Raw genomic sequence first — 24530 nt, forward strand, 5'->3', positions numbered from 1 at the left:
ATAGAACCCTTTCTTCAGTCTAAACAACCCTTTCGCAATGCAAAGAACCCTTTAATCATGCAAAGGGTTCTTTGAGTGTTCATGGTTCTATATAGAACCATTTTCTTCACTAAAGAACCCTTGAAGAACCATCTTTTTTTAAATACGAACACTATAAGAAGATGTCACAGCAATAAACAAAGTACAAGGCAAATGTAGGATACAGGCCCTGATCGGTTTAACAGGTGTAGCGTCCAAATACTTTTTGGTGCCGCTGTATGTTCAGCAGAGGCCTCTGTGTGCAGAAAACAGATTCTTCTCATTTTCTCTCTGCATGAAATCACATTAGCCATTCTATCATTCATAACACTGTCAGCTCTTTAATTAGGCTCATTATCGCACCACATAAATTAGCCACTGCTACATTTAGCCGAATGGCGCACCACTGTTTCTAGTGACGATGGTGTCTGAGCACCAGCCTGACTGAGTAACTGACTGTCTGAATGGTAAGATTTCTCTCAATTAACGCTTAATTACTGCCTGCATGGCTGGTCTCGTGTCTCATGTTACATATGAGGAACAATGTGCTGTGAATGCATCACTGTATTATATCATAATTATGGTTTTATGCAGCTCGTGACCTTTGGGGAGTGATGACGGGTGAGGGCGTGCGCTGAGGGGACGTGTTAGGAGGCGCCATGGTAACTGGGGAGGAAAGTGAGTCACTGGGGATTTTGCACAGATTTATCAGCGTTATAAACACGACTACAGGCACAGAGCAGCATCACGACTCACTCAGGCCTTTCAGCTGTTTACAGTGCAGCGCTGGACACACAGTCCAACAGACCTTCAACTAAAGCCCAGTTTAAACACCTTAAACTCCAAAGGTCTGTATATGGGACCACTCCAGTTCTTCACTCTGAATTCTTAGTGCATACTGAATAATTCATAGTAGATACTTAATAATTCACAGACGTTACTGAATAATTCATAGTAGTTACTAAATAATTCATAGAAGATACTGAATAACTAATAGTAGCTACTAAATAAGCCGTAGTGAATACTGAATAATTCATAGTAGTTACTGAATACTTCATAGTAGTTACTGAATAATTCATAGTAGATGCTGAATAATTCATAGTAGATACTGAATAATTCATAGTAATTACTGAATAATTCATAGTAGATGCTGAATAATTCATAGTAGTTACTGAATAATTCATAGTAGATGCTGAATAATTCACAGTAGATACTGAATAATTCATAGTAGATACTGAATAATTCATAGTAGATACTAAACCATTTACAATACATATTGAATTATAAGCCACAAGATTAATAAAAATGTTTTCATTTTTTTAAGTGAAAGCATCTTAAACGTAATAAAACTATTAAAAGCTGTAAAATATTGCTGAATCTAATTGTATATATTTACTTTTAACATTTACATATAATATTGACTACATTTAAGACGCTTAAATCACTTTTTTGCAGTTGAAGCCGAACGTTCAAGTCCCTGTAGAGCCCGTATACACAGGTTTTGATCATGCACATTCACACAACATCACATGTCAAAATAACTGTTATCTTAGCTCCATCCTGAAACTGTACGTTAATAATAAGGTTTATCCTGACTGTGGTACAGGTTAAGTCCAGGTTTGAGCCGTATGCTAATTATTTTTGGCCATATTTCTGGGTGCATTAATTGCTGTGTGCGTGTTGCGTCTCACACAGGGGAGCAGGTGTGGTAGTGATGGTGAATGAAGGTGTGGGGGGGGCGGAGGGGGGGGGGCAGGTGTGCTACAGTGAGGCTGGTAACTAAAACACTGCTTCTGCATCTGAGCACTGGAAAGCGATGGTTTAGCATGGTTCTGACACACAGAGGTTCTTCTGGTGCCGCAAAATGTGTCGGATCTTCAGCGCCTGGCTGGTCCTGACGTTCCTCAGCATCGCTGGAGGACACAACACCCTGCAGGAAGGTAGGAGGACACAGACAGCGCAGTGTTTGAGGGGACAGCGTGATGATTTATGGTGATGTAATGTTTAAAAATGTAGCATTAACAAAAAAAGCAAAAGACAGTTCTGGCACACGGACAGCAGGCAGGTTCAGTCGTGTGCGAAAGTCTGTGCACCCCTGGTCAAATGATGTGTTTTGATTTTCTAAGTGAAAAAAAAGCACATCCTCTACAGAGAAACACTTAGACATGACATTCGTTGTGCTAATTCTAGTTTAAATCTTTGGAATAACATAACAAATTCAATTGCAAATGTGCCAAAACATTTGCACAGGCCACAATTTATGTTTTTACTGCTCCTAATATGTCAAATAAACATTAATTGTGCATTAAAATGAAAATCAATGAACCATGTTATTAGACCAGGGATGCACAAACTTTTGCATACAATTGCACACACAAACACACGTACATATACATTCTATTGTTATTTTAATCTGCTGAATGTAATAATTCACAAAATAATTGCAACTTTGTTAAATTATTATTGAGATATTGCCTATTCACATAAGAATAACTACAATGTTAATATAATAATAATAATAATAATAATAATAGTAAAAATAAACAAACAAACCAACTAATAAAAATTAGTGTTATTTCTACTCTTCTACTCTTTTAGCAACTAAATATTAGGTCGGTAAAGGACATTCATTTAATTTATCTGTTTAAAATCTTGCCTGTTGGTGTCAAAAACAACAACAACAACAACAACAACAATAATAATAATAATAATAATAATAATATGTTCTATTATCTAGCATCTTTCACAAAACCCCACTGTAAATCAGGATGAGAGTTAGAGAAACAGGATTACTGTACAGTAAATAACACTAAAGGTGTCATGCTGAGATTTACAGGATGAAATATGAACTGTATAAGTGAATCTGTACTGTCCTATGTGTTCATCTGTTTTTCTCTGAAGGCTCTAACCCTCTACTCTGTGTGTTCCAGGCTATGCCTTGTCCCTCTCAGGTTACCACCTGTGCTCTGGGCTGGACTCTGTGCCGGTCACCAGTGTGGTCTCCTCTCAGATCGCGTCCTCCCAGCTGAGGCCGTGTGGAGGCTGGTTGCCGTGGAAAACATGTAACGTGACAATTTACACCACAACTTACAAAACCGAGGTCAACTACATCCAGAAAGAGGTGACAAGGTGCTGCGAAGGCTTTGAGCAAGTGGGCAGTTACTGCGCTCTGAGTGAGTAGCCCAACAGAGGACGCTGCAGAACACACAGTGACCACCAGATGATGCTGTTAGCATTTCCCACAGAAGTTTCACTAGTCATATTAGATAAATAAGTCATATTTATTATTATCTATTATTATTAAGAAGAATTCATCAGCATCTTTCAATGAAGGATCGTGCAGTGCACAGTAAAGACCACCAGATGGTGCTGTAGGGATCACTAGGATTTCACGAGTTGTCAGGCCATAAATAAGATTCATTTACATATTAAACATCTAACTATAAGTAAGAAGACTTTTTCCAATGTTCCTTTATTGTAATAAGCAATAGTTAATGTAATGCTATAATAAGTAATAATATAATAAATAATAGTTAAATTGTATGTATGTAGAGTATTTCACTAGTTTGTTATTAGTCATTTAATAACAATAAAGTTTTTTGCATCATTTTCCTATGAAGAGCATATTATATATATATATATATATATATATATATATATATATATATATATATATATATACACACTTACATTGAAAGGTAAGAGTGTTGTTGGAGATACTTGTTTGTCTTTGGACAGCGATGATATATATATAGACAATATTTCAGTAACACTATCTTTCAGCGAAGCATCTATAAATGAGTTTTCATATTAATCGTAGGATTATAAAGGTTGTAAAGGCTTTGCATCCTAAATATGTCCAGTATCATTGACTTCATTTACAGAGATTATTTTTGGTGTATCATTTTTGATGTCAGCCCTGAACAGGAGTGCGGAGTTCACTGCTAAACCTGGAGTGTGTCCAGTGCGGTCTGGCCTGGGCCCCGGGCCCGGCCCTGGCCCCGGCCCCGTCCCCGGGCCTGGTTTACAGTGCGAGTGGGACACGGACTGTCCCGGCTGGCAGAAATGCTGCCAAACTGAAAACACCAGCCACTGTGTAGAGCCTCACACACACGGTGAGAACGTTAGTCCATGCTTTACTGAAACACTGTGACACTAAACTGAGCCAATCAGAGGCCTTTAGAGAAGCTTTAACCCACAGCAGACTGAACGCACTGTTACTGCTGCATTGCAGAAAATCGTCCAATCAGGACGGTTCTCTCTGTGGAATCTGGGCAGATGCAGTCAAACAAGCTCTCCCATTGGTTAGGACTCCAGGAGCTGAACTGAAGGCCTCACACTTTAGGTTAAGAACACTCTTAAAAAAACATGGTTCTTTAAGGGTGCTTTAGTAAGGGCAATGGTTCTATTTAGAACCATGAGCTCGTTATAAAACCATCTGCATGCTTAAATGGTTCTCTGCATGGTGAAATGGCTCTTCAGACTGACAGAGAATGTGTTGTATATGGTTCTATATAGCACCGAAAAGGTAAAGCAGAACACTTTTTTTGTTTTTTTTATAGAACCGTTTTCTATTGAGACGATGTCAAGCTGGTAACAATATAAGAACACTTTCTGATGTTTTCTGGAACCATTTTCTAAAAGGGTTTATATAGAGTCATATACCACATATTCTCCATCAATCTGAAGAATCATGTCACCATGCAGAGAACCATTCAAGCATGCAAATGGTCCTATAGAGAACTTATTGTTCTAAATAAAACCTTTGCCTTGAAGAACCATCCTTTTTAAGTCTGGACCAGCATAACAGGATAGAGGAATCAACCAATCAAACATATAGGCAGGAACCTAGTCTCTCTGGATGTTCTAGATACTGATTAGCTACTAGATACTGGCTACAGTCACTGACTGTGGACAAGAGCCATAGTCTAAGCTACGTGACTACTGCACACATCTACTAGAATCCTATAATAAACTATATTTTTACAGTTTACAGTTTATTTGATTGATATTCGATTTGCTACATCACCTCACAGACGTGTCTGTCAGATGCTGTCAGTGATTAATAATGTTTATCTGTGTTGTTAGTGAATGTGAGCGGGTGGCTCAATGTGACCGTGGAGGTGAAGGTCCCTTTCCATTTGGTGAACACCAACAGTGGACTCTTCAACCACACACGACTGCTGCACTCCGTGGTTCGTATCAGTACACAATTCTTTTTTACAGTTCTTCTTTATTCTGCGATGCAAATTTAAAAATATATCTAATTAGAGCCCATGGTTCTAATAAAGTGGCCAGTTATTGGAAGCACATGGTGGGTGTTTCTAATAAAGTGGCCAGTTAGTGGAAGCACAAGATAGATGTTTCTAATAAAATGGCCAGTGAGTGGAAGCACAAGATAGGCGTTTCTAATAAAGTGGCCAGTGAGTGCAGGCACAAGGTAGCTGTTTCTAATAAAGTGGCCAGTGAGTGGAAGCACAAGGTAGCTGTTTCTAATAAAGTGGCCAGTGAGTGGAAGCACAAGGTGGGTGTTTCTAATAAAGTGGCCAGTTAGTGGAAACACAAGATGGGCGTTTCTAATAAAGTGGCCAGTTAGTGGAAGCACAAGGTAGGTGTTTCTAATAAAGTGGCCAGTTACTGGAAGCACAAGATAGATGTTGCTAATAAAATGGCCAGTTAGAGGAAGTTCAAGGTAGGTGTTTCCAATAAAGTGGCCAGTGAATGTAGAACTTGTTAACAGTGTGTGTGTGTGTGTGTGTGTGTGTGTGTGTGTGTGTGATGTAGGTGACTGGAGCTTTGAGTTTTCCTTCAGTCTCTGTGTACCATGTGACCTCATGGCCTGCTGGACCGGTCAGTACAACCTCCACACTACTGCTCGGCTCCTCTGACCTTTCTGACCTTCTGACCCATGCTAAGATGTCCACCAGGCTGCAGCTTCTTCTGGAGAACATTGAGGAGATCACCGCTGTGGACATCAGCGGTAAGAGTATGTGTGTGTGTGTGTTTTGAAATCAGTTTGTTTTCATGATTCATCATCAACATTAAACACCAGCTTTACATTACAGCTCATGAGTCACAGGAGAACATCTCTCTCTCTCTCTCTCTCTCTCTGTCTCTCTCTCTCTCTCTCTCTCTCTCTCTCGCTGTCTCTCTCTCTCTCACAGTCTGTGGACATTTTGAATGGAAACTTAAGACTTACATTCTTTATGGTTCTTTAATGGTTCTTAAGTAAAGACAAAAGGTCCTATCTAGAACCATGAACACTCCAAAAACTATTTGTTTGCTTAAAATAGTTCTCTACATGGTGAAACGGTCCTTCAGATTGATGGAGTTTATATAGCACCAGATTGATAGGGTTTATATAGCACCAAAAAGGGTCCTGCTATTGATACAAGCTTGACTTCGTAACGTTAGAAGAACACTTTTGGTGCCATTTTCAAAAAGGTTCAACATAGAACCATATACAACACATTCTCCATCAATCTGAAGAATATAGGTATATATGGTTCTATACAGAAGCATTGTCTTTACTGAAGAATCTTTAATAGTGTACTTGTTTAACAGCGCTTTTTACTGATCCTTTCATCTTATTCCAGCATTATTTTGATTTTGTTTTATATTTTAAATAATTTTTTAAATGTTAATTACTCTAATTTTGCACATTGCAATTCTTTCTTCTTATTTTACTATTATTTGGATTTGGATATTTTAAACTTAATTAATTCTATATTAATTTATTAATTAATTCTTAATTAATTCTATCTAATATTTTACAGTTTTATTATCTTAATGGTTTGTTTTTAATGCTTGTGTTTTCATTTTAACCTTCGCCTGATTATAGATTTGTTTTCTGGGCCTTTGTCCGTGTGTCAGTCTGTAAAGCTGCTTGTAGGAAGCGTGCTATATAAACAAAGATTTGATTAGATTTGATTTGATTAGCTATGATTGATACCCAGTATTTTGCATTTCGTGGAAACGAACCAGATTCATTATTTACAAGAATCTTTCCAAATAATGTCCTGCAACGCTGGCTGTCCTGTGTGTGTGTAGACGTGGATGAGTGTGTGACTGCGGTGTTGAAGGACTGCGCTCCTCATTCCAACTGCACCAACACACATGGATCATACACCTGCACCTGTCCACCTGGATCTACTGACCTTTACCCCAGCAGGCCAGGAACGCACTGCACAAGTGAGTAAACATAAAAAACTACAATGTACAGTATAATACATTACAGTGTAGTGACCTTCCCACCGGCAGGAGCGCACTGCACGAGTGAGTAATGCTACAAATTGCATTTACAGTTATAAGTTGTACTTAAAATAGTAATCAAAAACAGTAATCTCTTGCAATTCAGTAGCCAGTAATTAACTGTAAATTAATTAACAAATAATAAAAATAGTATTAGTATTTATAAGTACTTTGTGGCCACCAAATTACCACCGCAAATTTAATTTAGCACCAATCCAGCTGCACTCACGCTGGGGCTGAATCTCAAACAGCTCCCTGCTCCCTACATAGTGCACTACGTAGGAGTTTATACTGGATCCTGCAGCCCAACAGAGCAAAATACAGCTAAGAAACAGTCATTTGGAATTCAGACTCATCCACACTCGATAAATGATGCACCGTTTGGCTGTAGAGGCTGGAATTTCTAAACTTTCATAGCTAGAACACTATTTAGGGAGTACGGAGCCGTTTGGGATTCAGCCTGGGTTTGATGCTACTTCTGACTGAAACACGGACATTAGAATTGTGTAAAACATTCAAGTGACATTTTTAGACTTTTATACTGCAGTTTTACAGTGAATCATACTTACAGTACTTTAATTCAGGCCTGTGATATTAATGATGGAGTTGTTTAGCATATTTAGTATCTTTTAGCCTGTTAGCTTGCTGAACAACCTAGTTCTAGATATGAAAATAAGTTGTCAGCCCCTCAGTTTAGATGAAGACCCAGGAAGGAATGTATGTATATTTTTAGGTAAAAATCTAGTGAGCATCAGATACTACCTGGTGAGCACCAGGCACTATGTAATGAGCAGTCGATACTATGTGGTGAGCACCTCATACTATCAGGTGAGCACCATATACCATGGGCTGAGCACCTGATACTATCAGCTCAGCACCAGACATTAGGTAGTGAGCACTAGATACAATCAGTTGAGCACCAGACACTATGTGGTGAGCACCAGATACTATGTGGTGAGCACCAAACACTATCAGATCGAAACCATACACTATGTGGTGAGCACTAGATACTATAAGGTGAGCACCAGATACTATGTGGTGAGCAGCAGATACTATGTGGTGTGCACCAGATACTATGTGGTGAGTACCAGATGCTATGTGGAGAGCACCAAACACTGTCAGATGAGCACCATAGACTACCAAAAATTAATTTACCACATTTTTTGGTGCTTGCCAGATAGCATCTTGTGCTCACCATATAGCATTAAGTGCTCATCACATAGTATCGGATGCTCACTACTTAGTGTCTGGTGCTCACCTGATAGTATCTGATGTTTTTCCCCTAAAATATCAAATACACCACACGTCCTTTCAGGGGCTCTGTAAGTTTAAACAGAACCGGGTTCTTTCTTCATCAGTACACTGCCTGGTCAGTGTGAGCAGCATTAGAGTCAGAGATTATTCATTAACCGCACAAGGATTTTTATGACATGGCGCAGTTTTACAGAGGTCAGTTGTTGTGAGGCGGTCGGTGTGTATATGTTGTGGATTTTACAACGGCTTCGAATGCAGTTCAGCCAATCAGATTTTAGGACCGCTATCTGTTTTATAGTCAGTATTTTGCTGCTGTAATTATTATTTTAATTGCAGTTGTGTATGTAGTTTTGTGATTGTACAGCAGACTCTGAAGCAGGCGCAGCTCTCTGACTCCACTGAACGGTTTGTTTATATTGATTGTAGGTAACTCCTCCACCCCCAGTAGAGAGATCTCTAATGTCAGTCTGGTCAGCGCAGGACCGCTGCGGAAAGCTCCTGTTGAGGAACCATCACTATCCACCACTCTGTCCACCACTCTGTCCACCATTCCGTCCACCATTCTGTCCACCACTCTGTCCACCATTCCGTCCACCATTCTGTCCACCATTCTGTCCACCACTCTGTCCACCATTCCGTCCACCATTCTGTCCACCACTCTGTCCACCACATCCTTCAGTACAACGTCCAGCACTCCAACCAGCACTCTAACTACTACTGACCCTCCTGCATACAGTATGTAACTCTTAACAAGCTTATTAATAGAAATAAGTTAATAAATTGATTAATTAATTTGTTTATTTATAAAGGACAGTGCATATTAAGCAACTTGTAAATGTGGCAGTGTCTTCCAGCTGGCTAATTTACAGGAACACACATACACACTCAATCAAAACTGTGCATAACACAGTAAATTCTAAAGCAGAGATGGTCAGATGCTTTGTTTTTGGGAACAAAAAGCCAAAAAGACAAAACAGTGCTCCTTATATCTTCCTTCACTGTCCATTTTATCAGCTCCACTGACCATATAGTTCCACTCTGTAGTTCTACAGTTACAGACTGTAGTCCATCTGTTTCTCTGCATACTTTATTACCCTGTTCTTCAGTGGTCAGGACCCCCACAGGACCCCCACAGGGCAGGTACTGTTTGGGTGGTGGATCATTCTCCGCACTGCAGTAACACTGACGTGGTGGTGGTGTGTTAGTGTGTGTTGTGCCGGTACGAGTGGATCAGACACAGCAGTGCTGCTGGAGTTTTTAAACACTGTGTCCACTCACTGTCCACTCTATTAGACACTCCTATCTTGTCGGTCCACCTTGTAGATGTAAAGTCAGAGACGATAGCTCATCTGCTGCTGCACAGTTTGTGCTGGTCATCCTCTAGTCCTTCATCAGTGGTCACAGGACGCTGCCCACAGGACGCTGTTGGCTGGATATTTTTAGTTCTCGGTCCAGCAGCGACACTGAGGTGTTTAAAAACTCCAGCAGCACTGCTGTGTCTGATCCACTCGCACCAGCACAACACACACTAACAGCACCACGTCAGTGTTACTGCAGTGCTGAGAATGATCCACCACCCAAATAGTACCTGCCCTGTGGGGGTCCTGTGGGGGTCCTGACCACCGAAGAACTGGGTAACAAAGTATGCAGAGAAACAGATGGACTACAGTCTGTAACTGTAGAACTACAGAGTGAAAGTATATGGTCAGTGGAGCTGATAAGATGGACAGTGAGTGTAGAAACAAGGAGGTGGGTTTCATGTTATGGCTGTAATAGTACTTAAAGGTAACCCATTAATAGTTCATTTACTGAGCTGTTTTTATCTGGACCCACACGTAATCCAGTTACATCTGCCTTGATAACTCTACAGTACAGTGTCAGAGGCTGAGCCTGCTGTGCTACAGTATGAATGCTTTCTGTCTTCAGATAATCAGACCCTCAAAGCAGTGACTCGTCTAACCAACGTGAACTTCACTGAGGCTCTGCTGAACACCAGCAGTGAGGAATACCGCACCCTCGCCGAGAGCATCATAAACGAGGTAATGAGCCACTCCGTAGAGAAACGAAGAGGGTCAGTCGCTGCAGTAGAGCTGGATTAACCTAACATGTTGATTCTGATGAAATGATAATGCTTAGGTTAACGTAACGTGCTTTAGCTTTGAACTCACTCCAAAAATATGACATAGTTGTAGGTGAACTCACTTTAAATGTAGGCAATATATGTTATATTTCTCAAGATGAGATTGTTGTAAGACTATTATAAGATTATTCAAACTATATCTAGACATTCTACCCTTTTTAGTAATTTTATCCAGTAATATTACCTCACTGCAATTTTACTTCTTTAAAGGAATAATGCTTGATTATCAGCCAAAACTACAGTGTAGTGGAATAATTCCCCCTGATTCCTTTGTATAAAGAAAAATAGTCTTGAGATGATCTTATAATTCTCCTACAGCAGCATCATAATGAGACATATTAGATATTGTGTCTGGATTTGAGATGCCTTCACTAGCAGCGTGGTGGACTCCATGAACATAAACAAAAACATAATAAAATATGTAATTAATGGTGTCCCTGTTGACAAAATAACTTCTAATGATTTGGAAATATCATACATGTATATTTATACATATATTATATTATACAGTACACATACAGTATATTATACATGTACGATATACTGGCCACTTTATAAGAAACACCTACCTTGTGCTTCCACTAACTGGCCACTTTATTAGAAACACAAAGCCTGTGCTTCCACTAACTGGCCACTTTATTAGAAACAAATACCTTGTGCTTCCACTAACTGGCCACTTTATTAGAAACACAAAGCCTGTGCTTCCACTAACTGGCCACTTTATTAGAAACAAATACCTTGTGCTTCCACTAACTGGCCACTTTATTAGAAACACCTACATTGTGCTTCCACTCTCTGACCATTTTACTAGAAACAAATACCTTGTGCTTCCACTAACTGGCCACTTTATTAGAAACACCTACCTTGTGCTTCCACTCACTGGCCACTTTATTAGAAACACCTACCTTGTGCTTGCACTCACTGGCCACTTTATTAGAAACACCCACCTTGTGCTTTCACTAATTGGCCACTTTATTAGAAACACCTACCTTGTGCTTGCACTCACTGGCCACTTTATTAGAAACACCTACCTTGTGCTTGCACTCACTGGCCACTTTATTAGAAACACCCACCTTGTGCTTTCACTAATTGGCCACTTTATTAGAAACACCTACCTTGTGCTTGCACTCACTGGCCACTTTATTAGAAACACCTACCTTGTGCTTGCACTCACTGGCCACTTTATTAGAAACACATACCTTGTGCTTTCACTAATTGGCCACTTTATTAGAAACACCTACCTTGTGCCTGCACTCACTGGCCACTTTATTAGAAACACCTACCATGTGCTTCCACTAAGTGGCCACTTTATTAGCAACATCTTCTCCTCTGTCTCTCCAGACTTTGCACTCTCTGCCTCCAGACATTCTGGAGTTGGTGCGCTCTGGGAAGGTGATAGTGCAGATCACTGGACTCTCTCCAGGCAGCGTGGTGGTCAATTTTGCCCTCGTCTTCCTGCCCAACAGCACTGAGCACATCCTAAACGTGGCCGACGCTCTGATGGAGTCTCTGCTGAACAGCTCGCAGTTCAGCATCGACAGGAACAGCACTGTTATACAAGGTTGGCTCATATTCTATCATCAACACACAGCGCTTTAATTATTCAGGATGTTGTGTGGGGTCCTGTTATAAACACACTGCCCAGTAAAGGTGTAGACACCTACAGCTGTGCAAATATTTCTGCACCCCTGGCCAAATTCCATGTATGTTTTGATTTTCTGAGTTTAAAATTAGTGAACAGGTCCTCTACAGAGGCACTTCCGCACCTTTTAACACACGGTTACTGTTTATTTACTGAATTCAACACAGTGGCTAATATAAAACATGAAAAAAGTAAAAATTGCAGACAAAATCTGTGTACTGTGTAATTTGACCAAGGGTGTTTAGACTTTTGCATTCGACTGTAGTTTTACAAGATGTTTTGCTTGGGTAAGCAAAGCTGATCAGAATAATCGTCCGTGTTGAGGGTGTGTTAACTTTTTTGCCTTGCCAAACACACTGCTTATCAAATTTTTTTAAATTAATAATACAAATGATTATGTTTTCTTTGTAGGTTTTGAATTATTTAACATTTTACATAGATATCTGTTTTAGGTTTCACCATTTTTTGGAACGTGATGTTTTACAGCCCTCTAAGTTCTAGGCATTAACTGAGTACCCATTGTGAGGTTCTAAGTTTGGGTAACATAGTAAGTACTAAGACAGTATAACTAAATCACACTGAAATCAACAAGTTCTAGGTATTTTCTTTGTACGTGTGTGGACCAGTCTCCACAGTGCTGATTCATTTCTTTATAAATGTGTTTCGGTAAAATTAAGTAACCAGACAGTCTAACTTAACAAGCTTAAGTAGTTCTTTGCATAAAGCGTTCTTTAAATTGATAGAGAATGTGTTGTATATGGTTCTATATCGCACCAAAAAGGGTTCTGCTATTTTTACGATCTCAAGCTCGTATACAATAGAAGAGCCTTTTTTGGTGCCATAAAGAACGGTATACAACACATTCTCCATCAATTCACCATGCAGAGAATGACTTAAGCATGAAATGGCTTTAGATAGAACTCATGGTCCTAAATGCAACCATTGCCTTTACTAAAGAACCCAGAAAAAACCATCTTTTTAACTGTGACGTTCAAAAGTGTCCTGAGTCTCTGGATAGATGTGATGAAGTCCTGTGACCTTCTTGCATGTTGATCTGTGGCTGTGCGGCAGGTTGTTTGTGTAATGAGCTGTGCTAACGCGTTCTCCTCATTATCAGATGTGGATGAGTGTTCTCTGCAACAGGCCGACTGCTCCCCCTGGGCCGACTGTGTGAACACCTTTGGGTCGTACACCTGCTCCTGTCAGAGAGGATACACTGACGCAAACCCCTCGAGACCTGGACGCACCTGCCAAGGTACAGCAGCACTTCAGCTGCAGCGCCAGATCCACTCAGAGCCGGTGGAAAGTTCTATCGGTCTGTTCTACAGGCTTTAAACGCCACAAATGCACACACAAAGAAGTTCCAGCTCGATGTTTAAGTCTCCAAACCAACATCACACTGATGAAGATGTGAGGACAATAGTAGATAATTCACTCTCATCCTCAGAAGACGCTCTTTCGCCAAGTTTAGACTGAGTTCTCTCTGAATTCTCTTTCAATCATCAGATTTGCGCAACTGCATGCAGTTACACATTTCCACCAGAGAGGTCTCCAAACCCCCAAAACTTACATAGCGCAGCTTTAATAAACAAGCGTATCCTCTACCGTTTAAACTTATTAAAAAAATGCTCGTCACTAACGGAACACTGAGTTTTAGTCTGTAGGCGGAGCCTTATTTTAGCCACGCCCCTGCATTTTAGAGCAAGAAGTGAGGCTGCATCCCTGTCCCTCATGGCCACATGGTGAGCAGTTAGATTCCCAAAGGAAATGTGTCCCAAAGTCTGAAAATCAGTGTGGAACTTTTTTTGCAGTTCAGCACTTTTTGTGTGCCTTAATGAAAAATATGATGATTTTATGTATGAACAGCTGTTCAAAGCTGTGTTTGCTGGTTAAGTTTTTGAGTTATTCAAGGCAAAAACACTACATCGTTAGGGGTGAAAATCTCTTGAATGTAGGCAATAAATGATAAATGTAATGCTTAATTTCAGGAGAATGACATTAGATCAAACTACATTCGCTTTATTGTACATAAATATACATAAAAAACATTGAAAACAATAATATAGGGTATAGATATTTAATACATTAATAGTGACAGGAAGTAAAGTAAGTTTTTTAAAAGTTTTTTTTTAGTAAAAAAGTATAATTATTAAGTATTAATAATGAAGAATTAATTAAGTATAATATTAATTTTTAATTTGAGAAGTTTTATTTAATATTCAATTTTAGCAAAAGGTTTTTTCGTCTAACACTTTGCATGTAAGATTTTTCTGCCTATTTCTAGATGTTTATATTTGCATCTAATCTTATGAAGTGCAATTCTTGAATTTAAGGCTTGTGCCTTCAGTAGTTTCTGAGATATAGAGGCCTTAAAAAGTGGATAAGTCCTTAATTTTAGTCTTTCATTAGCAGCAGAGAAAATGATTCGAAATTTAGCGAGTCATTTTATCTGAACTATTCATATGAAAGCCAATACATTTTCTGTTTACCTACCAAAACAGCAACTACTGTGATAAATGTTTTCCAATTTATGGCAGATTTTTTTCATGTGCACTGGAGCAATTTGGCCATCAATATCTGCACATCAGAAGTATATCAGATATATTAAATTCTGGTATCTATTAGTAGATACTATCTAGTATTACTCTTGTAATAGTTGGGTATTATTCTTAAAGTAACAAAGATTTTCAATATATGAGCAATTAAAAAGGAAATAAAAATAAAAAAATAATACCCTGACTATAGTTTAAATGGATATTTCTCATATTTGACAAAATTGAATATAAAATACTTGGTACAGTTGGAAAGAGCACATTTAAATTAATGCTAAATGTGAAGTTAATATCATGAGCTCGACTGTATGTTTAAGATATCAGACTGAAATGCTGTTCTAAGCCGTATAAGTCAGCTGCTGTGGTGAAATTAGCTCATTAAGACAACATTAAAGGTCATGTCCACCTCTACTAGTGTTTATTTCTCAAGATACAAGGCTAAAATCTTGCACAGACTCCCAGTTCCAAACAAGTAAACAAACAAACACATGTATTTGAAGTATGAACTATAAACTGTCTCTAATAGAGTATTGAGCAAATCTGAGCTGCTCAGCGAGGCACTTTTCTGAAATCTGGTGTTTTGAGGCAGACTCCATTCAGTTCTCATCATCTCCAGTTCTTCTGTCTCCATAGAGAACAGCAATGTGACAGAACCCAGCACTGCACACCCGAACGTGACCGAGTCATCTGCATCTACGACCCAAACGTCTGCAACAACGACCGGACATGCTGACAATGTGACCCGCACAAGTCCTGATGCTTTAACTACAGATGCTCCCACCTCTGCTCCAGGCAGCACCAGCACGATCTCCACCTTATCAACATCATCTACAACATCATCTACACATTTATCCACAGCATCATCTACAACACTGGAGCATCCAAACCACAGCCAAACCACAGAGTCACCCTCAACACCTCTGTCTTCCACGACTACCACGACCACCGCTGCATTCCTCCACACACCAATCATCTCCGAAACAGAGGCCATCTCAGTGAACTGTAGGGCCGGATCCATCGCCGTCTTCGTGGCACAGGAATTCCTGAGACTGAAACGCATCTCAGAGGCTTCGCTGTACCTGGGCCAACCACACTGCGGCCAGATGGGTGTGAACAGCACCCATGTGCAGCTCATCGTGGCCTGGGACGAGTGTGGGGTGCAGATCCATAGAGTAAGCCTTCAATAGATAACAGCCCACAACATGAGAGGAAACCAAGGCCAGCCAGTCTAAAGCTGCTTGGTACTCTGACCACTGACTTGACTGTACGACGGCGTTTTAGGGCCACTGTTAATAAATATAAAAACAGTAGACTTTGAGAAAAAAGTTAAAGTGGTCTAACTGTAGGGGGGCTAACTGTAGGGGAGCTAACTGTAGGGGGCTGCCATAACGCGTTGGGGTCTCGGTTGCTGTACTGTAGGGGGGCTGCCATAACGCATTAGGGTCTCGGTTGCTGTACTGTAGGGGGCTGCCATAACGCTTTGGGGTCTCGGTTGCTGTACAGTAGTGGGGCTGCCATAACTCGTTGGGGTCTCGGTTGCTGTCCTGGCGCCGGAGCTCCACTCACTCCTGTCTCTCTGTGGATCATTTTGATCATCATTATCGCTGTCTGTGAAACTTCATGCCTTCTTTGAATGGGGGGAGATGGAGCCCCGATAGCCATGTAGACGACCCTGCCTGAGGTTCTCCTTCAACAACACAGACAGACAGTTTCCTCCGAGTCCGTCTGGCTCTTTATTCTAGATAAACACAGTTTCCTGCTCAGCCGTTTCAGCCGGTTCTTATACTAATAACAGGCTGGTGCTGATGAGCAGGAGAGACAGGGAGACTGAGTGTTTCTTTATGGGTGAATCGATATGAAAGTAGAACTCCACCAACTCACCGCGCCCTCATTTAATTTGTCTAGCATTACTATAATGTCCGGCTACATTGAGGGGGCGCTATATCTGTAGTGGAAAATGAAGTAGCTGGAACCAAAAGCGAGTGGGGTTGAGTTGAGCCATACCATGCAGTGGAAAAGTGGCATAACAGTCCAGTTTTTGGTTCATATGGTGGCTGTTTTGCATTAAAACTGAGAACCAGGGATGTGCATTCCAACTCATTTTGATGTTTGAGTGTCCATCAGAGTTAAAACGTATATTGGATTAACTGCAAACAACAGAAAGAGGGAAAAAAAGACTTGAAAACATGTTTTATTATTCAAAAATAGCCGAGGGAAATTAGAAGGTTTTTTTGTATAATGAGTCACGCAAGCTGCCTGTTCAGAGGAGCTAATGAGCTAATGCTAACTTTGGAAGCTGATGAGATCTTCTACATGAAGTCCTTTATCTGTGTGCCAGCAAGTCACTTTGCCAGAGGATGTATATATATATATATACACATATATATATATAGTATATGTTTGTGGATCAGCTAGAGTAGTTAACCTGAAAAATGTGAATTTAACATTTTTTCAGGCCATCATGCAGGAATTTTATGTCATTTTGGAAAGTTAAGGACATAAAAATCACTAAAAATCAATAAAAGTATATTTTCATTTTTCTATAGCAAACAGGTTTTGGGCAGCAGGACGCTAACATTACTTCTACTGAGCACTGATTGGTTAACATAACTGCTACAGAGTACTGATTGGTTGACATTACTACTACTGAATGCTGATTGGTTGGCATTGCTTCTACTAAGCACTGATTGTTTCGCATTACTGCTACTGGGCACTGATTGGTTAGCATTACTGTTACTGAATGCTGATTGGTAATGATTTCTCAGCCACTGATTACTCTCTCTACTTTCGTAGGTTTTACTCAGTATCTGAGAGAAAACTGTGTATTAATTGTTGGAACAGAAAGAAGATTTATTGTCTAACATAAAATTGAAAACATTTCTGTCAGCAACACTGTTCAGGAGTTCTGTGTCAGTATTAATGTACAGCAGGAATGGAAAGGTGTAGGACATTCATTCTCCATTGTCTAAAGTTGTTTTGGCGTTTGTGTCTTTCAGAACAACACCGAGAACACCACGGTCCAGGTCATGCTCTACAACAACATGACCATGTGGGTGTTGCCCAACTTTGCTCCAATTGCACAGCTCGAGGTGCCAGTCATCTGTACCTACATGAACAAGATCATCATCTCCACGGGATACGAGTCCTCCAGGTACCCGGCTGCTATAGCAACCGCCTCTGCGGACCCTGTAGATCTCTCTGTCTCTTTTAGCCTGCAGTAAACACAGTGGAGAAAATAGTGGTGGTATACACTGCACCACAATTAGAATGGAGAGTTCTAGAATCCACCAAGAATTCTAGAACAGCTCAGATTTTCCAGAATAGCTAAGGCTGGCTTTAGGCTGTGAAACGTTCACGCAACTTTAGTTGCTTGAAATGTACACAAAGCTACATTTTATTGGTGTTGCATGATATAAGGCCTCCTGCAACTCACTTGAAACTCATTTGCAACAGCCGCAACTATCTCAACTTTGTGGAACAGCCAATCAGAACACACATGACGTACCATGTGATGATATCATTTCAATTGAGTTAGCTTATTTAGCAAACTCCATTCTTCACACAGAAACGATGATTAAAATGTTGGCAAAATAGAATGGCTATATTCTGTTTACCTAGCCAATCATTGTGCCATCTAGTGGAACATTTGAATATTGCATGCAACTATTTTTAAAAGTGATTTCATGTTGTGTTGAAATTAAGTTTCATGCAACTTGCAACGTGCAACTAATTGAATGAAAGCATGAAAGTTGCACCATGTTAAGTCGGCCTCAGAATGCGTTCATGATGGCAGGAAACCATTGACAGAAAGCTGGGTGTCACATATTTTTTAAAGGAGCCACAATTGGAGATTGTGCTGCTGCTGGTGGCAACTTTCCCAACTTTTGATGACGGCTGCAGCGGTGGAATAAACCAGATGTCTTTTCTTTCTATAAACATGAACGCAAGAGCAGGAGAGTGGACAAGACACTGCAATGTTTTATCATTCTCACACCAAAATGGACGACACGAGACTATGTGTGATGTCTGTAGAACTGTGTTGTGATGGTGAGAATTTCCAGTATGTAGTTCTGCTGAACAGCTCTACAGCACAGACACTGTGCATGAACAGCCGTCGTGTGTGAGCTGCAGAGTCGCTGCTGCATCACTCCTGCCACACAGAGGCAGTCAAGGCGTTTCCATGCACTCAATAATCAAATCATAATTGGATTTCTGCAGTTATCTGGTTATTCAAACGGTCATGTAAACAACATACTCTGATCTAGAAATCTCATAAAGAGGCTGGATTATAGCTCAGTAGTCAGATTTCTCAGTGCATGTGAACTCTTACTCTGATTTCTTTCGGATTTCTCAATCTGCCCATGTGTGAAAACAGACTGGAAATAAGTGAGCAGCGTCGCCGCGACACGCAGCGAAAAACATTTGCAGTGATGATGAAATTGACTACATGCTTGACGAATTGAGGGATTTAGATATTCTTCATATTTTTCAGGTAAAGCGGCGCAATGTTTTAAAAAAAGCTGCAGCATAAAGTTTTACATTACGTTTACCTCTCGTCTTCTCCTGTGAGTTTACTGGCTGGTTGTAAAGCAGAAATCTTTTTACTGTCTGACTCATGTAGACCTGGAGTTTCCTCATTCGGATTGGATTACTAACAAAATCAGATTTTCTGCAGTTATCCGATTATTAAGTGCATGTAAACACACTCAGTGTGGGAAAAAAAGGACTGTTCGGCTCACGGGATGAAGCGATACTGAAGCGATTTAGGAGCAAGAGAGAACACTGATGCTCAGAGCCAATAAGCACAATCACGTTGCTCTGCTCCCACTCTGCTCCCACTCCTCTCTGATGGATGGTGAATGTTTACAGTTGAATTCCAGATGCACCAAACCTAAATTTCAATGAAAACACACCATAATAAACATTCACACCTGTTCAGAACACTTTTCAAGTTAAAACAGTGTCTAGCACCTTCGCTGATTACTAATGTATTGTTATGCAATGCTAGTGTAATGTTTATATCCCTTCTTAAGCTACTTAGACATGATCGACGGTGCAGTGCTGGGATCAGGGACGTTCCATGTGACCGTGCGTCTGCTGAACGGGACGACTCCTCTACCGCAGAACTACACCCTCTCCCCCAAGGACGAGGTGATCATAGAGGTGGCGGTGAATTCCAGTGTCTCCCAAATCAAAGTGGTCATCAACAAATGTTGGGCGAATCCCAGCAGCAACCCATCGGAATCGCCCCAGTACTTCTTTCTGGAAAACAGGTCTGTGATTTCATCAACTGTAATATAGCATATCAAAATAGTACACTACACTTATTACAGTACAGTATGTGATTTTGGACACAGCCAAGGACTAAAATAAATACACACACTGCAAAATGTGAGTCTAGTGTATATCATCTTGAGTCTAGTGTATGTCCAATATATCTAATATTTCTTATTATGAGATATTATGAGAATATTTAACCTATTTCTGGACATTTTTATTTGTTTTAAATCATTTTATTTAGTGAAAGTGTCTTATTTAATTGGCAGATAATTATACTTGTTTCAAGCATTATTATTTTTTTAATTTTCTGAATTATTTCTCGAAACCATTAAACTTCTGAGCAAAAAAATAAAAAGGGCCAAGCCCAAAATGGCAAAACATAAGCTTTTAGTGGTCTTATCAACCAACCAATAAACAAACAGATAAAGTAAGTTAATAAGTGAGAGTTTTTCCCTTTGATTTCTTTAAATTTTATAGTTTTTTGTGTAAATTTGCAGACAGTCTTTTACAGAAAGAAGAGTCAGTATTGATCCACTCAGCACTGACGGCTTCAAACAGCTGGAAAACACTGCAGAGCTGGTTTGTGTTTAATGTGAGACCAAATATTCACTATAGGGTTTAAATCTGGACTCCGACCGGCCAGAACCAGCAGTAAAAAACATGATATTTGGACCTGTTTTTTTGCTCAGGAGTGAAGAATTATCTGCCAATGGAACGACACACTTTCTTTAGACAAACATTACTCAAAACAAGCAAAACTGTCTACAAGTAAGTTTATTATTCTTACAAAAGTCTTATGATGAGAAATGTATGATGATTTATTTACTATATTTAAGACTTGCCGCATAACATGTTTGCAGTGCAGACTGGTATCAAGACAGGGATGCGAACAATAATTATGGCACAGTATTACAGAACAGACACAGTTAACAGAGACGACTGTATCCGACGTGAAGCAGAGATTGGATGAACACCATGAGCTAGTATTGCTGTCTTTTCCCCTCAGCTGTCCTCTTCCGAACACCTACACCACCGTGATTCAGAACGGGAACTCCACCAGGTCTCTGCTAGCAGTCAATGTTTTCTCTATGGCGAACCTGGATATTATTTATCTGCACTGCCAGATCCAAATCTGCATCGAGACAGCGTCGGCCACCTGCAGACCTGTGAGTGTGTCTCGTTTTCGCCTTGATTTCAGACTGGCCTGAGCGTTCCCTCACTGCACCACCACTGTACCCTCAGTGATTCAGTTTACCATAACTGTACCCTCACTGCAATTTCACTGCACCCTTTCTGGGCCCCGAGCTATGTCCTCACTGGTCCCCATCTCAATCTGTACCATCACTGTGCTCTCACTGCACCTGAATTGTACCCCCACTGTATCCTTGCACCCTTCCTGTACCTTTTCTACACCCTTTGTGCCCCTCACTATACTCTCTTTACTTTATTGCACCCTTACTGTACCACCACTGCAATTTCACTGCATCTACCCCTCACTACAAATTTACTGATTCTTTCTTGCCCCCAAACTATGGCCTCACTGAACCCTAACTGTACTTTAATTTTACTCACTTCACACACTTTTCCCTTACTGCACCCTTAGTCATTGCACCCTTACTGCACCCTTACTGCAATTTTACTGCACCTTTTTTCACCCTTTTTTTGCTCCCAAACTGGGTCTTCACTGTACCATCACCACATCTGCACTGTAGTTTTACTGCACCCTCACTGCAACCTCACTGTGTATCTTCACTATATACTTATTGTACCCTCACTACACCTACACTGTACCCTCACTGCACCTACACTGTACTGCCACTGCACCCAAACAGTAGCCTTACTGCACCTTCACTATGTTTTCTGACTATATACTCAGTGTACCCTAACTGTACCCTTACTGAAGTACAGTGGTGATATAGTTAGTGTCTTTGTGCTCTCATTGTACCCTCACTGCATCTACACTTTTCCCCCACTGCACCCTCAGTCATTGCACCCTTAGTGAACCATCACAGCAATTTTGCTGCACTCTTTTTTGCCCCCAAACCGTATCTTCACTGTACTGTCACCACACCTGCACTGTAGTTTTACTGCTCCCTCAGTGTACCCTTACTGCACAATCACTGTAACCTCACTGTGTATTCTCGCTATATACTCATTGTACCCCCACTTTATGTCAGTGTAGCTGCACTGTACACATCTACACTTTACCCTAACTTTACCCTCACTGTACATCATTGTACCATTACTGTACCCTCACTGCGCCTACACAACACCCCCACTGCACCTACAATGTACACTCGCTGCATCTACACTGTACCCCCCCTGCACCATCCCTCCACTCTAAACAGAACAAATCTAGGACAAATCACAGTCTGTAGAAAAATAATTATGGTCTCATATATATATTATGTAAAAATATCACAATTATGTATTATATATCATGAGACAGACTTATTCTATTTCTTTTTCTTATTCTATCTTAGAGCTGCCTGGCGAGGAGCACCAGAAGCTCTAATGTAATTGGAACAGCAAAAGCTTCATGCGGACCTCTGCTTAGGTCACACTCAGGTGAGCAACAATCTTCCAGATTCTTCTCTGATTAATTAATTTATTATGTGTCAGCTATTAGTAAATTCATGATGCCTTTAAATTCTGTATTAATGCTGCACACTGTGCCTAACAGCTCTTAACTGTGGGAACATCGGTGTAACACGAAGCTTACAGTGAATTAGTGCATTATTCTAAATACAGTACACATACATCATACAGTATGTATAGTATTAATCAATACATTATTAGTTATTATCAATATTGTCCTCACACCAATAGGGTATGATTCATAATGAATACTTATGACATTATATTTTCCCTCTAGTGACCCTCGAAGAGGCTATTCAGGGAACGCGCATCATCGGTTTCATTCTGCTGGGAGTCGGTCTGTTTGTTTTTGTCACCATCGGCATGGCAGCACTCTCGTACTACAGAAAGAGGATGGGGAACTACAACTTTCACTTCAAACCCCGCCTGGAGAACTTCACCTATCACGTTTTTGACAAATAGATGATGTTAGTGAGTTTTTCATATAATGAGGCTTCAGACATGTAGTATTTCATAGAAGTCCTCACACTCATAACTACAGGACTTACACAACAGTTTCACAGTAGATACTAAATAATAAGCCTGCAGTTAAAGAATTAATTAACATATTAAATGAATTGTAGCTTAATGTTCAAATTATTTCTGCATGTTATAAGTATATATATTTAATACAACTATTACATTAACATCACTATATTTTTATAATGCCCACGAATAGGCCGATATACAATGCACTTTAGAAACTCTGCTGCTTTGTCCTTTGATGTTATTAATTTCATGTCTGATTGATTCTAATAGAAAGATGGTTGTTTGGAGTCAATGATGATGAGATACTGTATGAGATACTCTGTACGTCAAATATTCTTCAGTTAGTGAATAAAAGCCTTACATTAATCTTTTTGTGGTGTAATTTTTAAGCAAAATACATTGGGAGATACACTCACTGGCCACTTTATTAGGAACACCTACCTTGTGCTTCCACTAACTGGCCGCTTTATTAGAAACACCCCCCTTGTGCTTCCACTAACTGGCCACTTTTAGACACAGCGGTGATCCTGGGTTTTTTAACCATATCAGTGTCACCGCTAGTTTGAAAATGGTCCACCACCCAAAAATATCCAGGCAAAAGCAACTTTGTGGTCAGAAACTGACCGCTGATGAAGAGCTACAGCAGTGGTGTCTTATCTACAAAGGACAGGTGTGGCTGTAGGTTTTTATTCCAAACAAGCAGGAGCTCAGCTGATTTTACTTGTTTAATCAACTGGTCTCATTTTTCACACAGGTGATCAGGTGTGCTGTAGGTTTCCAATAAAGTGGCCAAGCAATGTAGTGGGGAAATTTCTCTCTTCTTCTTTACTTCATGTTCACTAGAGGGCGCTCTTCTATAAGCTTTGGGTGCCTGTGTGAACCAGCTGCTAGTTAAATATGGATAATTAGATGAAAGTGCTGATGATTAGAAATGAGTGCTGCAGGTAATTAAGGAAGGTTTGTGGATTGATTCCTGAAGACGCATCAGAGGTGAGGCCTCCATTATTAAAACTGGAGAGTTTAATCAGTGAATCAGAGAATCCGTGAAGCTTTAACATGTTTAATTCTGCCGAGTCTCAGTGATTTCTAAGCACACTGTAATTAATCAATTAACAGCCTCAATTAAGGATCAATCTTTATTACAGTGCAGTCATCAGCAGGCCGAGTGAGCGCTGGGCTTTCAGTTTGGGCAGTGAAAGAAAGCTTATAAACATGCGCTTGAGTGTGTGTGTGCACTTGTGCATGTGTGTGTGTGTTTTATGTGTGG

General features: G+C 40.2%; 1 protein-coding gene across 1 annotated transcript; it reads left to right on the forward strand.

The window, feature by feature from the left end:
• Positions 1-1882: 1882 nt before the first annotated feature.
• umodl1 (uromodulin-like 1) lies at positions 1883-23614 on the forward strand. The gene is made up of 17 exons (XM_036595062.1): positions 1883-1958; positions 2949-3191; positions 3936-4133; positions 5107-5213; positions 5803-5998; positions 7069-7213; positions 8990-9034; positions 9167-9258; positions 10450-10562; positions 12005-12224; positions 13423-13560; positions 15491-16029; positions 17866-18008; positions 19891-20130; positions 21144-21303; positions 22621-22705; positions 23013-23614. Exons 1-17 carry the CDS (start codon positions 1883-1885, stop codon positions 23195-23197), a joined length of 2925 nt encoding a protein of 974 aa, XP_036450955.1. The 3' UTR covers positions 23198-23614.
• Positions 23615-24530: the final 916 nt, after the last annotated feature.

This window comes from Colossoma macropomum, unplaced genomic scaffold (assembly GCF_904425465.1).
Source record: "Colossoma macropomum unplaced genomic scaffold, Colossoma_macropomum, whole genome shotgun sequence".
Lineage (NCBI taxonomy): Eukaryota > Metazoa > Chordata > Actinopteri > Characiformes > Serrasalmidae > Colossoma > Colossoma macropomum.

Bases quoted from the DNA above. Each gene is read 5' to 3' on its own strand.
- umodl1 (XM_036595062.1), top strand. From the start codon at position 1,883: ATGTGTCGGATCTTCAGCGCCTGGCTGGTCCTGACGTTCCTCAGCATC. The intron at 12,225-13,422 runs GTTGGCTCATAT...CCTCATTATCAG, and splicing joins GAACAGCACTGTTATACAAG to ATGTGGATGAGTGTTCTCTG. The intron at 21,304-22,620 runs GTGAGTGTGTCT...ATTCTATCTTAG, and splicing joins CGTCGGCCACCTGCAGACCT to AGCTGCCTGGCGAGGAGCAC.